Genomic DNA, 13,267 nt, shown 5'->3' on the forward strand with positions numbered 1-13,267 from the left:
ACTTTCTAACCCATGCTTTTCCAGAGTTCCTTTAAAGGAGGCTCTGCTAATTCAGAACCCAAGGCAGCCCCACACACAACCCAGCAACCGAGGCCACCTGCGTATTCTCCCTAGACACAGCTCCGGCTGTTCCTCCTTCCTCAGCTTGCTTCCTCTCCTGTTTGCCTCCTAGCTCTTCTCTGTGAGAGCACACCCAGAATCCTCCCTGCCTTTGTCTGGCAATTACTTCTTTCCTTGCTCACGGCTCTGTGGACCCCAGTGGATGCTGTGTATATTAACCTGAGCCTAGATCTCTAGTGGTAAGAGTCAGAAGTGCAAACTCCCAACTTTACACACACCTTCATCTCAAGTGTGAGGGACCAGCAGGAGGTTGGTGTTGGGGAGGAACCGAGTACAGCTGACCACGCTTCCCTGTGTTAACTATCAAGACAGAAACACAGCCTTTGTAAAAAAGCAACGGCCTTGAAATGATAGTTTTACTCTAGTGACAAACACTCTCCACACGTTATAGTGAGAGCAAACGCAGGCAGGAAGCAGTGCCTTTTGGCAGATGAGACTGGCCGGTCAGTAGCTTACCTTGGCTTTCTTCTCATCGTTTCCAGTCCTGTCTTTGCTTACACTGGCCACTCGAGCTGGTAAAATACAAAATGAGAGAGCACGTGAGGCCCCGGGCTTACGGTTCACAGGAACACCAGAGTTCAGGGGTGGTGGAATGAGTTCCCTTTGGTTGAAACAGGCTGATTTTTCTTAGTCCTCAAATGCTTGAGGTCTCCCACCATTAGTATCACACAGCACACAGGGCCATTGCTCAGAGCGGCCTGGTGAGAGGGGAAGCAGGCTGGCCGAGGGTGGGGACATGCAGAGGAATGCGGCAGGTGCTGTTAGAGGTGCAGCTTGACACAGGGCTGTGGGGAGCTCAGTCTCCTCATTGTCAACCCCACTGAGTGCTGAGCCATTTAAATGCCCTAAGACAGTAGATGGGGATAGTTCAGCCTAGCTCCAGGCTACAGCTCAATCCTTGGGTCAGGGTGGTGGATTTCTTTTACTGTGGCCAGGCTTGGCCTTGCTTTCCTGTGAGGTCCCCACTTACTCTCTAGGGCCTCAAGGCCCAATTGGAGCCAACTCTATTTTCCTGACCAGTCCTAGGAAGGATTCTTAGATCCACCTTCTTGGCCATCTGATGCTGACCACCCCAAGCCCCATCCCAGGTCATCTGCTACCAGAATAGATGAGCCCAGTGAGGATATCTTCATCTTTGTTGTGGAATATACCCCAGAGCATCTTACTAAACAGGGACCTTCCACAGCAGCCTCGGCTGCTTTCGAAGGAGCCCTTCCTATTCTGAGCCAGCCCTGGGGGCACCTTGCCACTACCGGAGCCTTCAAATGCCGCACATGCTGCTCACAGAAACTCATCCGAGTCAACCTGAGGCTCCCTGCAGGTGGATGAAGGCTGGACTTACAGAGTGAGCAGTGCTGACTCTCCAACCCAGAGGTCTCCCTGTTTTACTGTGGAGGAATCACCTGGGGCAGAGCAGGCAGACTCCAGGTGCACCAAGGCTGTGTGTGCAACCAACAGGCAACCAAGACTCTGCAATGCAATAGGAGTTTTGTGCATTCCTTCCTCTGTCAACCCTGTGTGTCTGTTTCGGACACACGGCTGGCTGTCCCAGTCCATTTCTGACTCAGGGAAAGACCACCATTTCCTGGAGGCTAGACTGTCACTAACCACAAAAGCTGCAACTGCAACTGTTCCCAGGCTCAGTGACAGCAGAACACCTGGCTGTCTGAGGAATTCCCAAGCCTAGGGTGCAAGCAGTCCCTGGACATGCTTCTGTGCAGAGTTCCCGCCTTTGCATCTGTATTGCAGTGTATCTAATAAACTCGGCCACCATTCTGTGTTGGCCAACTCCCTCACTGAGGTAACCTGCCTATCACTGTCGCTTCACTGGAGTAACTGCCAATCACCCTGCTAGATCAGCACTTCCTGCATCCAGATAGGACTCAACAAGCCCTGTTCCGGGAGATGTTAGCGGGTGGCATCAATTACATTTGTGGAATCCAGAGGACGCCTCCTCCTTAGAAGGTCCCTGTGCACAGCACAGCAAGAGGCCTGACGAGCCCGCAACAGTGGAAGTGGTTGAGCTCTGCTAGGCCTGTTTGTTTATTTTTCTCTTCTAAATTCACTGTGCCATGGAACTACGCCCTCCCTGCCCCTTATCCCAGACACGCCCACTGACATCTGGAGGACAAGAATGCGATAGAACGTTACTTCAGAGAACAACTGGGGCACTCATTTGTCCTCCTTTGTCTTGGATTTTGAAACAAGACATAGGCTTCCCCTCCCTCTGCCTTAGCTTTTATTTTAAGACAGGATCTTATGTGGTGGGGTCTTGTATTGAACCCTTGATCCCCGTCTTCTTTGTTTTGAGTACAGTGCTGATTAAAGGCATGTGGCACCATGCACAGATTCTTTTACTGGGAATTGAACTCAGGACCTCTGGAAGAGCAGTCAGTGCTCTTAACTGCTGAGCCATCTCTCCAGCCTGCACAGATTCTTTTAAAATATATGATCTTGCTACGTAGCCCAGGCTAGCCTTGAACTCACTATGTAGTCCAGGTTGGCTTCAAACTTGCAGTGCTCCTTTTGTCTTAGCCTCTGGAGCGCTAGGGTGGCAGGCTGTGCCACCACCCCGACAGGCTCTTTCATTGATGATATATTGGGGTGTTTCCTATAAGTAGGGTCTAATCAATAGTTAAAAGATGATTTTGACTCCGAGCTTAAGAGGTATCAGTTTCTGGGTCCTGAAGTTAATCCTGAAATGTCAAGTAGTTTATTCTTACATTTATTTATTTATTTATTTATTGTATAAGAAGACATGAGTGTGTGTGTGTGTGTGTGTGTGTGTGTGTGTGTGTGTGTGTATGTGTGTGTGACATACATGCCTTCACACATGTACGGAAGTCGGAGAACAACCGAGAACTGAATCCTACAGCTGTCCTCTAATCTCTATATGCACGTGGCATGTCCTTGCACCGTGTGGGTCTTCGGGATGGAACTTAGATCATTAGGTTTGGTGGTAAGTAGCTTTACCCACTGAGCCATCTCAAAGGCCCAAATGCCAAGTATCCTAGAATCTTAAAGCCATGAATGTCCCTGCCATTCTGCAAGCTCCAAAGTGCTCCAGAAGGGGTTCCACACAGGGACCCTGCCTGTCCCTGACTGAGAGGAGGGTCACTTTGGAGCTGGAAGATGCTTTATGTGACAATCAGGACAGGGCCATTAGCTACCTCCACCTTTCAAATGTGACAAGCTGTCTCTTGATGAGAGCATCAGAAGACAGGCAGGTGGACTTAGTGTCTCTGCACCAGGAGGACACACTCCAGCCTCTTCCGGAAGACGATGTGGGTAGGACCCACAGCAAGAGTGTGCCTTTCAGAGCAGACCTAACTGGATAAGGAACTTGGCTCCATCTATTACTTAATCGAGAGGTCTAGCACAAGGTCAATTTACTGCTCCAAGGCTCAGTTTCCTCATCTGCAAAGTGGGTCTAATTAAGCCTACTTCAGCGTGCTGGGAATGTTCCAGATTGTGAATGTCAATATACATCATATGCCCTCAAAAATGAGTGACACTGTTACCCGATAACTCTGTGCAGTGTGCCTACCACTCTCCCGTGGGCTGGTGGGCCGTGGGTGGAGGATGCATCAAGTGGCAAAGAACAGATCGGGGCAGAAAGCACAGGTGTTGGTGACATGCACAATGGCGAGGGCAAGCGTGAAAGGAACAAGAGCTACCAGAGGTTGAGGGCAGGGGCTGGGGAGGGGACTTCGGCCCAGGCGTGGGTTTAGTGGTTATCCTGGAATCTCAGGGTGCAGGAGTCAAGGCCAGAAGCTCGTGACAGTGTCCACAGCCTGGAGGGTACCAGGGGAGGAGTGAGGGAGCTTAAACTACAGACCTTTAAGTTGAGGAACCCGACTGACTGGCCTTCCTGGCAGGCTGGCTGCAGGTTGCTTGTCAGGTGGTTCCAGAAGGCTAGCCTCTTTGGTGCCCTTTCCCACAGAGGGGCCCTGGGCCTTTTGCTCCTCTCCAGGGGCCCCCACCACTGTAGCCCCTTCCAAATCCTGTTCCTTCGGCGTGCTGGCTTTGATTTCCACGTGGAACGTGAACTCAGGAGCAGCCTCATGCCCTTCATCCATGGGCCCCATGCCAGGCCCTTCCGGCTGCGTGGCCTGGGTTTCTGAGGAGACTTTGGAGAGGAAATCAGCAGGAAGTGGGATGGAACCCTCAGCTGGGAACCCAGACATACTAGTGGTCTCCCGGGAGACAGAGACGGAGCCGGCCTGAGGGGCTGCCCTGCCAGGGGTCAGGGAGGCCTGGGAGGGAGGGGAGTCCTGGGAGGGAGGGGAGTCCTGGGGTGATTCATCCACGGTGGTATCTTCATCCACGTCTTCCTCACTCCCCAGCCTGTCTTGGCCCCAGCCTTCCTTCTGAGGCGGCCCTTGCTGCAGCAGCTCAGAGGCTGGGTGGCTTTTCTCTACGTCCTCAGGTCTTGTTCCTGAAGGTTGGCATGTAGCCTCTCTGAGGCCTTGTGGCAGGAGGGGAGCCCCAGACATGCTAGGCACCTGTTGGCGGGTCCAGTCTGAGATCCCTGAATCTGGGGCCTGGCCTTCACGATGCCCTGGTTCGACAAGCAAACTTTGTGAGAAAATCTTGACCTTCTCCGGTTCTGTGTGGAGATACCCAGCAGAGGGAGGTTTCAGAATGGGCAGGCCCTCCTGAACAGGTTCTGGTCCCTGATTCTGGATGGGCTCCTGAGGACCAGGTAGTGGAGGAGGGGCTGGACATGTGGGGTGCTTCAGGGGATAGCAATTGATCATCAAGCCCGGAGCATCTGACTGTTTTTCACCTAGAGGTGGCAGTGAGATCCCAGAAACTTCTGTGCTCAGTCCAAGCTGGACTTGAACACCATGCTCCTGCTTACAACCCTCCCAGGCATCTCTGCGGGCTGGGAACTCTCACCTCCTCGGAGACTGAAGAGGTAGTGGTGGCAAACGCTTATCAAGCGTAAAGATATTGTTTAAAGGGTACCATAGTACTTGCCATAAGAAAAGACCCCTCAAAGGTACTGAGACTCCCCTAACAGAGACAGGAACCTGTCTTAGACCCAGCTCATTGCTTTTGCTTATTTGGAATAAATGCTCTCTTGGTCTGTCTGCTTCTAGCTTGCTGTAACACCCTCTCTGGGCTTCAGTTTTTTTTTTTTTTTGTCTGTAAAACGGAGACTTGGTCTTGGTGATCTCTGAGGTCCCTCTAGTGTTTGGCTGGTTCAGAGCCTGCTGGCATCTCTGAGGCTGTCCAGTATGTAATTATGGGTCACCTACCATTCATAGAACCCAATCCTCCAGAAGATTCTGGGCTCCAGATGGCCTTGGCTGGGTTATGACAGTGGCCTGTCACTCCTGGCTCTGTCTAGCTCTGTCTCTATCAGTCTCTGCCTGTCTTTCTCTTCTCTCTGAGCAGGTAAAACCAGCAGGTGCCATAAATCACCCAGCCTTTAGCCCTGCTCTGACAGATTTGAAAAACGTGCTATGACCAAATGGACGGAGCCTTGGTTAAGAGGCCCATCTTACGATTCCTGTACATGGAACAGCAGCACATTTATAGCTCTGTGGTCATCCTTCATGGCCTGCCTTTTGCCTCAGGTGAGGCAGGAGCACTGGGACTCCGATTACTCACCCGGCATACTGTCCAACAACTCAGCGAATCTAAGCTATTGTTTTTTTTTTTTTTTTTCCCTGAATCAGTCAAGTGATATCCATGTGAAACCCTCTCTAGGGTAGTTGACTGTGCACTGAGGATGCTGAGGATGGGGTGGGGAGTCCACTTTGAGGTCCTTAATAAGCATCCTCTGGTTCTGTTTGATTGCTTGCTTGTGATAGCATCTCCTGAACCTGAGGCTGGCCTTAAACTCACAATGTGGCCAAGGATGACCTTGAATTCCTGATCCTCCTACCTGTACTTCCAGGTGCAGAGATTACAGGCATGTGCCGCCACACTTACATAACTGAATTTTCTGAACATCCTACCTGGTCCCCACAAAATATCTCAATCATCTCCCCAATTTTCTTTAACAAAACCAATAATCATAAAGGCCCTGAGGATATGGGGTGGGAAGGAGAGGGGAGAACATGTATACCTGCACATGTGTGTAACTCTGGACATACATAAGTAATACATATGCTATATCTCTGTCTTTAACACTGAGACTCGGCAAGGCTGGCTCACCAACAAGGGACCCAATTCTGCCTCGGCCCCTCCTTCCTTGTGGCAGGTTGAGTTCAGTTACATTCAATATGGTCCCAGAATCAAGGCTGTCACATGGCAGCTGATCAACGAATGTATTCCACATACACCAGCTAGTGTTTGGGGGAAAAACACCAATTTCTGCTCCTTCTCAGGTAACTTATTGAGGCCTTTGATCTGTTTCAAGAAGAAACCCTCATGGGTTTGGGCTACTAAGAACCAGCTGGCTCACAGGCCAGAGGCCAAGCCAGCTATGGGCCATGATGCCATCCAATGGATTTGGGCCTCTACTACCTTCAAGAAAATGCTCCATAGGCTGGGCGGTGGTAGGCACTTGGGAGGCAGAGGCAGGCGTATCTCTGAGTTCAAAGCTAGCCCTGGTTTTACAGAGAGAGTTCCAGGACAATCATCGATACACAGAAAAATGCTGTCTTAAAAACAAACAAACAGGACTGGAGAGATGGCTCAGTAGTTAAGAGCGCTGGCTGCTCTTCCAGAGGTCCTGAGTTCAATTCCCAGCAACCACATGGTGGCTCTCAACCATCTGTAATGAGATCTTGGGCCCTCTTCTGGTGTGCAGGTATAAATGCAGATACTTATATATTTAAAAAATTCCTTAAAAAGAAAACAAACAAACAAGAAACCAACCTCCACCCCTCAAAAAATAACAACAACAAACCCCCCAAAAACTAAAGAAAAGACTCCCTAGAAATTGCTTTAGACTGGGGTGTCTTATAGTCTGATATACTGTACTATCTTCAAAGACTCCATTTAAGTTGAAACAAGACTGCAAACACACACAGTAAACACACACAGTAAACACACACAGCAAACACACACAGCAAACACACACAGTCACACAGCAAACACACACAGTAAACACACACAGCAAACACACACAGTAAACACACACAGCAAACATACATACTTTGCTGTGTGTGCAAACTGGTGAGGAACCTAACCATAGTTAAACTCATAGAAGGAGGAGCTGGGCCGGGAGGGTCATCTACATGGCTCTCAGATTACTGTAAAGTACTCAGTAAATGTGAAGCAGGGGCCAGAACGCAGCTCGGTTATTGGAATGCTTGCCTGGCACACAGGAAGCTCTGAGTTTGAACCACAAAAACTGGGTGTGGTGGCACATACCTGTAACCTCAGCATTCTGAAGGTGGAAGTAGAAGGGTCAAAGGTCAAGGTCATCCTTGGATACAAAATGGAAGCCAGCTTGGGCTGGGGGGGGGCAATCTTATCTCAAGACAAAACCCTTATTTAAATACTGGGAGTGGTGGAGGGGCAGAAGGAAAGTAAGTCTCAGGTAAACTCTGGACCATGACCAAATGTCTCCCTCAAGTCCTCCTCATCACCTAAAGGGTGACAAACTCTGCTAGAGGTCAATGGGTCAGAGCCCTTCCTGGCAGCCAGCACGGCTAAACAAAAAACAAACCTCTTATCACTTTATTGAGTAAAGCTCCCCTGCCATCCAGAAGCCTGGCTGCTAAACAGGACACTCTCAAGTTCATTATCCAGAAGAATGAAAGAAAACAAAGCCACCTCATGCCTATGTCAGAGATCTCCATTTCCTAAGACTCTAAAGTTAAAAGAAAAAGTTTTTTTTAAAAAGTATATCTGTAGCCAGGCATACCCCTTTAATCCCAGCACTTGGGAGGCAGAGGCAGGTGGATTTCTGAGTTCAAGGCCAGCCTGGTCTACAGAGTGAGTTCCAGGACAGCCAGGGATGCACAGAGAAACCCTGTCTGGAAAAACGGGAAAAAAAAGAATCTATCTGTGACACACAGCTTCAGAAAGCTGCTTGACTTGAACACAACAATTTAGTTTCTGAGAAGAAATTTATAATAAGGTGTGAAGACGGCAGAGAAGAAAGCTTGGTGGTGATGTGATTGACAGGCCAGAGTGGGGACCCTGTGGGAGCATCACCCACTGGGCTCATTCCCAGGCTAGGCAAGACCTGTTTCCTTCAGGACCCGCCACATCCTGGGAAGGAACCATCCCGGTTCCTTCTCAGGATGGTAATAGAAAACTCTGTGTCTACAGAGCCCAGCTTTGAACAGGCAACTCCCTCAGTTCTCCTGGACTTGTACATTAGGACCCAGGGCTAAGATGTCTTTTCAAGGCGGAGCCCACTGAGTGCCCCCCTCCCAATCTCTGAGTTCTAGAGTGGATTTGGGCCACTAACCTTGAGTCACGTGCCCAGCGGCTTGGTCCTCCAGGTTCGGGGTGTCTCCGATGCCTGCTTCTTCAGCTGGTCCGAGGCAGCAAAGGGAGAGGACAGATGGGAGACTGTTATTTCTTGCTGCAACCTAGGCTCCTGTGTTCCTCACATGAAATGTGTGCAGATGTGCATCCTGCAGGGCCAGCTGCAGTGCTTTGCTCCTCTGCCATGGCCATGGCTAGGGACAGTGGTGACAAGATAAGCCTAAACAAAGTCCACAGCGCTCACATACCTTCCAGGGGACCGCGACCTAGGAGGAAGAGCTTTTCCATAGGAGTCCAGGGTCCTGCTGCCTTGCCTGGTTCCACAAAGATGCCAGGACTTAGGGGGTCAGAGACGAGTCACAATGACACTGCCTGCCCTGGACAGCACTTTAGAAGGCCTGGGATTCAGGGAGACACTGTGCTTGATGGTGTGTACCCAGGAGCCACTACTTGTCCGGCCTCTCTGAGCCTCGATTTCCTTAGTGGGACCTTAAGAAGGGTCACGGGTTTATCTCGTAGGAGGACGGTGAGGGCCTGGTGACGTGGAGGAGGTGCCCCAAGCTGCTACGCTTCTTTCTTTAAAACCTGCCGCACATCACGCCTAAAACCAGCACTACCTGGCTGGAGTGAGTCCAACAGGGCCAATGGACAGCTTTTGGGGACCTTTGGGTTCTATTTAAGAAGCCAACAATTACCTTAAACATAGAAGGCTGAGGAAGCTCCCGACCACATGAGCAGGACCCAAGCCAGTTAAGCATTAATCTCAAGAACAAGGGGAAATCAGGGCCCTGCAATGGGAACACACACACTAGTCTAGAGGAGGGCGGGTTATAAAGTTAGCCAGCCCGTGCTGACCTCAAGGCCTTGAGGCACACCAGAGGCTGCTGCCTTCCAGAGACATTCACACAATGCCAGCTGGGCCATCAGACTTGTCTCTAGACTCAGTTGGTCAGTCTCTGCAAACCAGCGCATTTGCCACGGCGAGCACAAGGAAAGAGCCTAGAGTCACTGCGTGTCACATGTGGCCAGAAGAGTCACTGCGTGTCACATGTGGCCAGATGGCTATACGAGGTGGGGCCACAGGGAAGTGGCAGTGAATTTAGAAGCTCTCCACCCACTGGGTTATCAGCTCAGACACATCTAGGTCTCTTGTGCTGCTTTTCTGGTGACAGTTCCTTGTCAGATAACACAGCTCTGGCTGGCTGTGCACCTGTGCACCGTGTCAACGGCCGGGAAGGCAAAGTCCACATGAGGATTTGGTCTGAGCAAGGTTAAGGAAATGGAAGACAGACTCAGAGCGACAGCAGAGCTAACTAAGCAGTCATGGAGTCCTTAGCATACACAAAGAGGCATTCTGGAACTCCACCACTGCCCCGGCACTGAGAGAGTCTATTCATCTATCTTCCAGGCTAACGCAGTATTGTGATATCCTTCCTGCCCCTGGTGTGAGGGAGAAATGGTGGGGGGGTGGTAACATGTCTGAGCTCAGCAAGGGGAATGGGGAAATCAAAAATCTCAAGGGGCAAGGCAGAAGGCACTGCAGGAATTGGTATCTCTACTGGCTTTGAATATTCCCAGGGGAGTGTTTCCAGGGAGGCACAAGGTTCCCTGCTCTCTAGGGAGACAGGCCTCCCAAGGTAGACAGCCACACAGCATCCTGTGAGCAGATTTACTGAGCTCCAAGAAGTAGCAAACATTGTGTTCAAGAAAGTACAAGGTGAGGCCCTAACTCCATCCACAGCTGGGAACCTTATCAGCTCTAAACCTACCAAGTGGTGAGTGGCCTGGGGCTGGAGTGGCTCCACAGAGTCTTTCTATGCAGCCCATATCGGCTTTGCACTCACTATGTAACTCAGCAGGTCTTGAACTCTTGATCCTTCCAGCTTAGCCTACCAAATGCTACCAAATGCTACCAAATGCTACAATAACAGTCACATGCTGGCATGTGTAGCTTGGCCCCATGGTCTTGAATGCACCACCCAGGGAGACCCTTGGCTTCTGTTCCCACTGGCTTGGGAGCTGCTGAACGGCACTCAGGGTCCTGCCTGAAACACAACAGGATAGGGAAGGGCTGGCCCTTCTATTGTGGCCGAGCAAAGTTGCCTTGTAAGTCGGCCAGCAGGTTATGTCAGAAAATGTCAGCCAAGGTTGCTGGCATTTTCACCATGGAATTGTGGGCACAGGTCAGAGATGGCATTGGGACATCTTAGATCATGCCTAATGGGCCACTAGTGGGAATGAGTCATCTTCCACAGATGTGATGTGCTAGCTGGGTCCCTGAGAGGAGGGAGGTTGCATCCTCCAGAATTCGATGCAGAGAAATCCATCTTTACAAAAGTAGGAGCTAGGAACTGAAAAGGGAGAACCTGGAAGGATTCGAGAAAGGTCTCTGTAAGAGCTAATCTGCACAGTCAACTTGACTAGATCTACAATCACGTAGGGGCTGTTGCTGTCCACTTGTGGCTATGTCTGAAGATACATATAGACAGGATTAGCTGAAGGGAAGACCTATCTTGAATGTGGGTGGTACCATCCCGTGGGCTGGGGGTTGGGGCAGTAATGAACAAACACAGAGGAAGGAAGGAGAAATCACACCCAACGCTACCCTCCCCTCGGCTCTATATCCACCAAGAGCTTCCTTCACCACAGGCAGCTACCACAACTCTCTGTCCAAGGCCACAGGACCAAACAACAGCTACGAACCCTCTGAGTCATCTCTCTCAGGTGTCTGGACATTCAAGAGATGTTCCATGAGAGAAAGGGTAGCCTCTAAACTCCTGCCGAGATGCCAAGCAGCCACTGCCTCCTCCTACCCACCTGCCCCACACTAGCTCAGAGCAGCGGCTGGTTTAGAACAAGGCTGTGGGCCTGACTGACACATCAGACTGGCCCTCTGGCTGAGCATGTATAAGCTGTGAGGTTTTCTTCCCCTTCATCACACTCACTTTATAGCATGGTGGGGAATGCCCTGGGAATCATGCATGTTAAACCAGGCACTCCATCAAGTAAGTGAGACACAAATCGGCCTTTGCTGCCTGTTTTGAGACCATGAAGACTATAAAGCATTTCTGATTGCCCAGGAGAGGTGGGAAAGTCTAGAGTTTTCATCCCAGATAGAGGACAAACTTCTTGAATGACAAAACTTTGAGGGGCTGGAGAGATGGCTAAATGGCTAAGAGCACTGACTGCTCTTCCAAAGGTTCTGAGTTCAATTCCCAGCAACCACATGGTGGCTCACAACCATCTGTAATGAGATCCGATGCCCTCTTCTGGTGTGTCTGAAGACAGCTACATTGTACGTATTTACATAAAATAAATAAATCTTTTCTTTCTTTCTTTCTTTCTTTTTTTTTTTTTGGTTTATTTGTTTTTTTCGAGACAGGGTTTCTCTGTGTAGTCCTGGCTATCCTGGAACTCACTCTGTAGACCAAACTGGCCTTGAACTCAGAAATCCACCTGCCTCTGCCTCCCAAGTGCTGGGATTAAAGGCGTGCGCCACCACCGCCCGGCAAATAAATAAATCTTAAAAAAAAAAAAAAACTTTGAAAAAATAGCCAGAGACAAAAAGAATCATGTGACCCATGGCCTCACCCTGTAAGGTGTCCTATGGCTTCAAGCGTTCTTCATGCTCAAGGCTGAGGCAGGCCTTTTAATAACATCTAACCATCTGTCTCAGAAGCCATTACTGCCAGACAATCACTTTGCAAAGCAGAAAGACGTTTTGAAAGCCGGGGTGTTGCTGCACTGGGCATTCCTGGGGGATGCGCGAGAGAAGGCTTGCTTGCTATAGGCTCCTGGGGTGCTTGCTCTTCATTGTCAACTTGCTGGAGTTGGAACCACCTAGGAGACACACCTCTGGGCGCGTCTTCCAGGGTATTCACAGAAAGATTTAACTGAGGAGGGAAGACCTACCCTGAATATGGGTGTCACCATCCCATGAGCTGGGGTCCTGAGGAAAAAGGAGAAAGCCAGCTAAGCACTAGTGTTCAGTGCTGTCTGCTTCCTGACTGCAGATATGACCGCCATGGAGCCTTCCCTGTCACAGGGAGTCCATCCCCTCAAACCAAGGGCCCTAACAGACCTTCCTTAAGTTGCCTTAGTCAGACATTTGGTCACCGTAAGGAAAGGAGTGACTGGCACAGCTGCAGAGGCCTTCCTCAGGAAGGGGCATTCCCATCTCTGCTGCGGTGATCAGGAATCTCTCAGTAGGTAACTGGGCGACTCGGGTTCATCCTGCTAACTGCTGGAGTTTGAGCCTATGGAGGACGGCACAAAGGGAAGGGTACCGGGGCTCTGGGCTGTGCTGATTTTTGCCCAGGGCCCTCGCACAGGATGATTTAAGAAAGACTAGGTGCACTGGAGCCCAGGGCTCGCTCTCTGTTGCTTCGCTGTCTGACTAATCCCTCAGGTCCGCACAGGTGGAGCAGACTACATAGACAGAGTTGGAAGGCAGCACAGCCCTAAAGATGGATGTGAGGTCACACTTCAGAACTCCAGTGCCATCCCATTAGACCTTCAAAAGGATCCAGTTATGTAGTCACTGTAGCATGCTTGCTGCTCCTGGGGATAAACTGTCCTCTAAAGGTGACCTGCTACTTTATTGGAACTGGAGAAAGTGTGAGGAAGGCAGAAAACCTTCCATAGAGAACCCTGTTGAGAACCTTTCTAACAGGCACATTGTCAGGTGGGGCCAGCAGGAATCAGGACGCTATAGCCTTGAGGGAAGCAGTTAGACCCCACGGCAGCC

General features: G+C 50.4%; 1 protein-coding gene across 29 annotated transcripts in view; it reads right to left on the minus strand.

The window, feature by feature from the left end:
* Positions 1-13,267, minus strand: part of Mapt (microtubule associated protein tau) — a 94,755-nt gene that overhangs the window by 28,293 nt on the left and 53,195 nt on the right. For 11 of the 29 annotated variants that reach the window (XM_076935656.1, XM_034505162.2, XM_034505175.2 and 8 more), the window contains 3 exons: positions 8,501-8,566; positions 3,959-4,729; positions 577-632 (listed from right to left, as the gene is read on the minus strand). In XM_076935656.1, coding sequence (XP_076791771.1) covers positions 577-632; positions 3,959-4,729; positions 8,501-8,566 — 893 coding nt within the window. The remainder of the gene's footprint in view (positions 1-576; positions 633-3,958; positions 4,730-8,500; positions 8,567-13,267) is intronic. The other 18 variants (XM_034505172.2, XM_076935653.1, XM_076935651.1 and 15 more) reach the window with 3 other exon arrangements.

Source organism: Arvicanthis niloticus, chromosome 6 (genome assembly GCF_011762505.2).
Source record: "Arvicanthis niloticus isolate mArvNil1 chromosome 6, mArvNil1.pat.X, whole genome shotgun sequence".
Taxonomy (NCBI): domain Eukaryota; kingdom Metazoa; phylum Chordata; class Mammalia; order Rodentia; family Muridae; genus Arvicanthis; species Arvicanthis niloticus.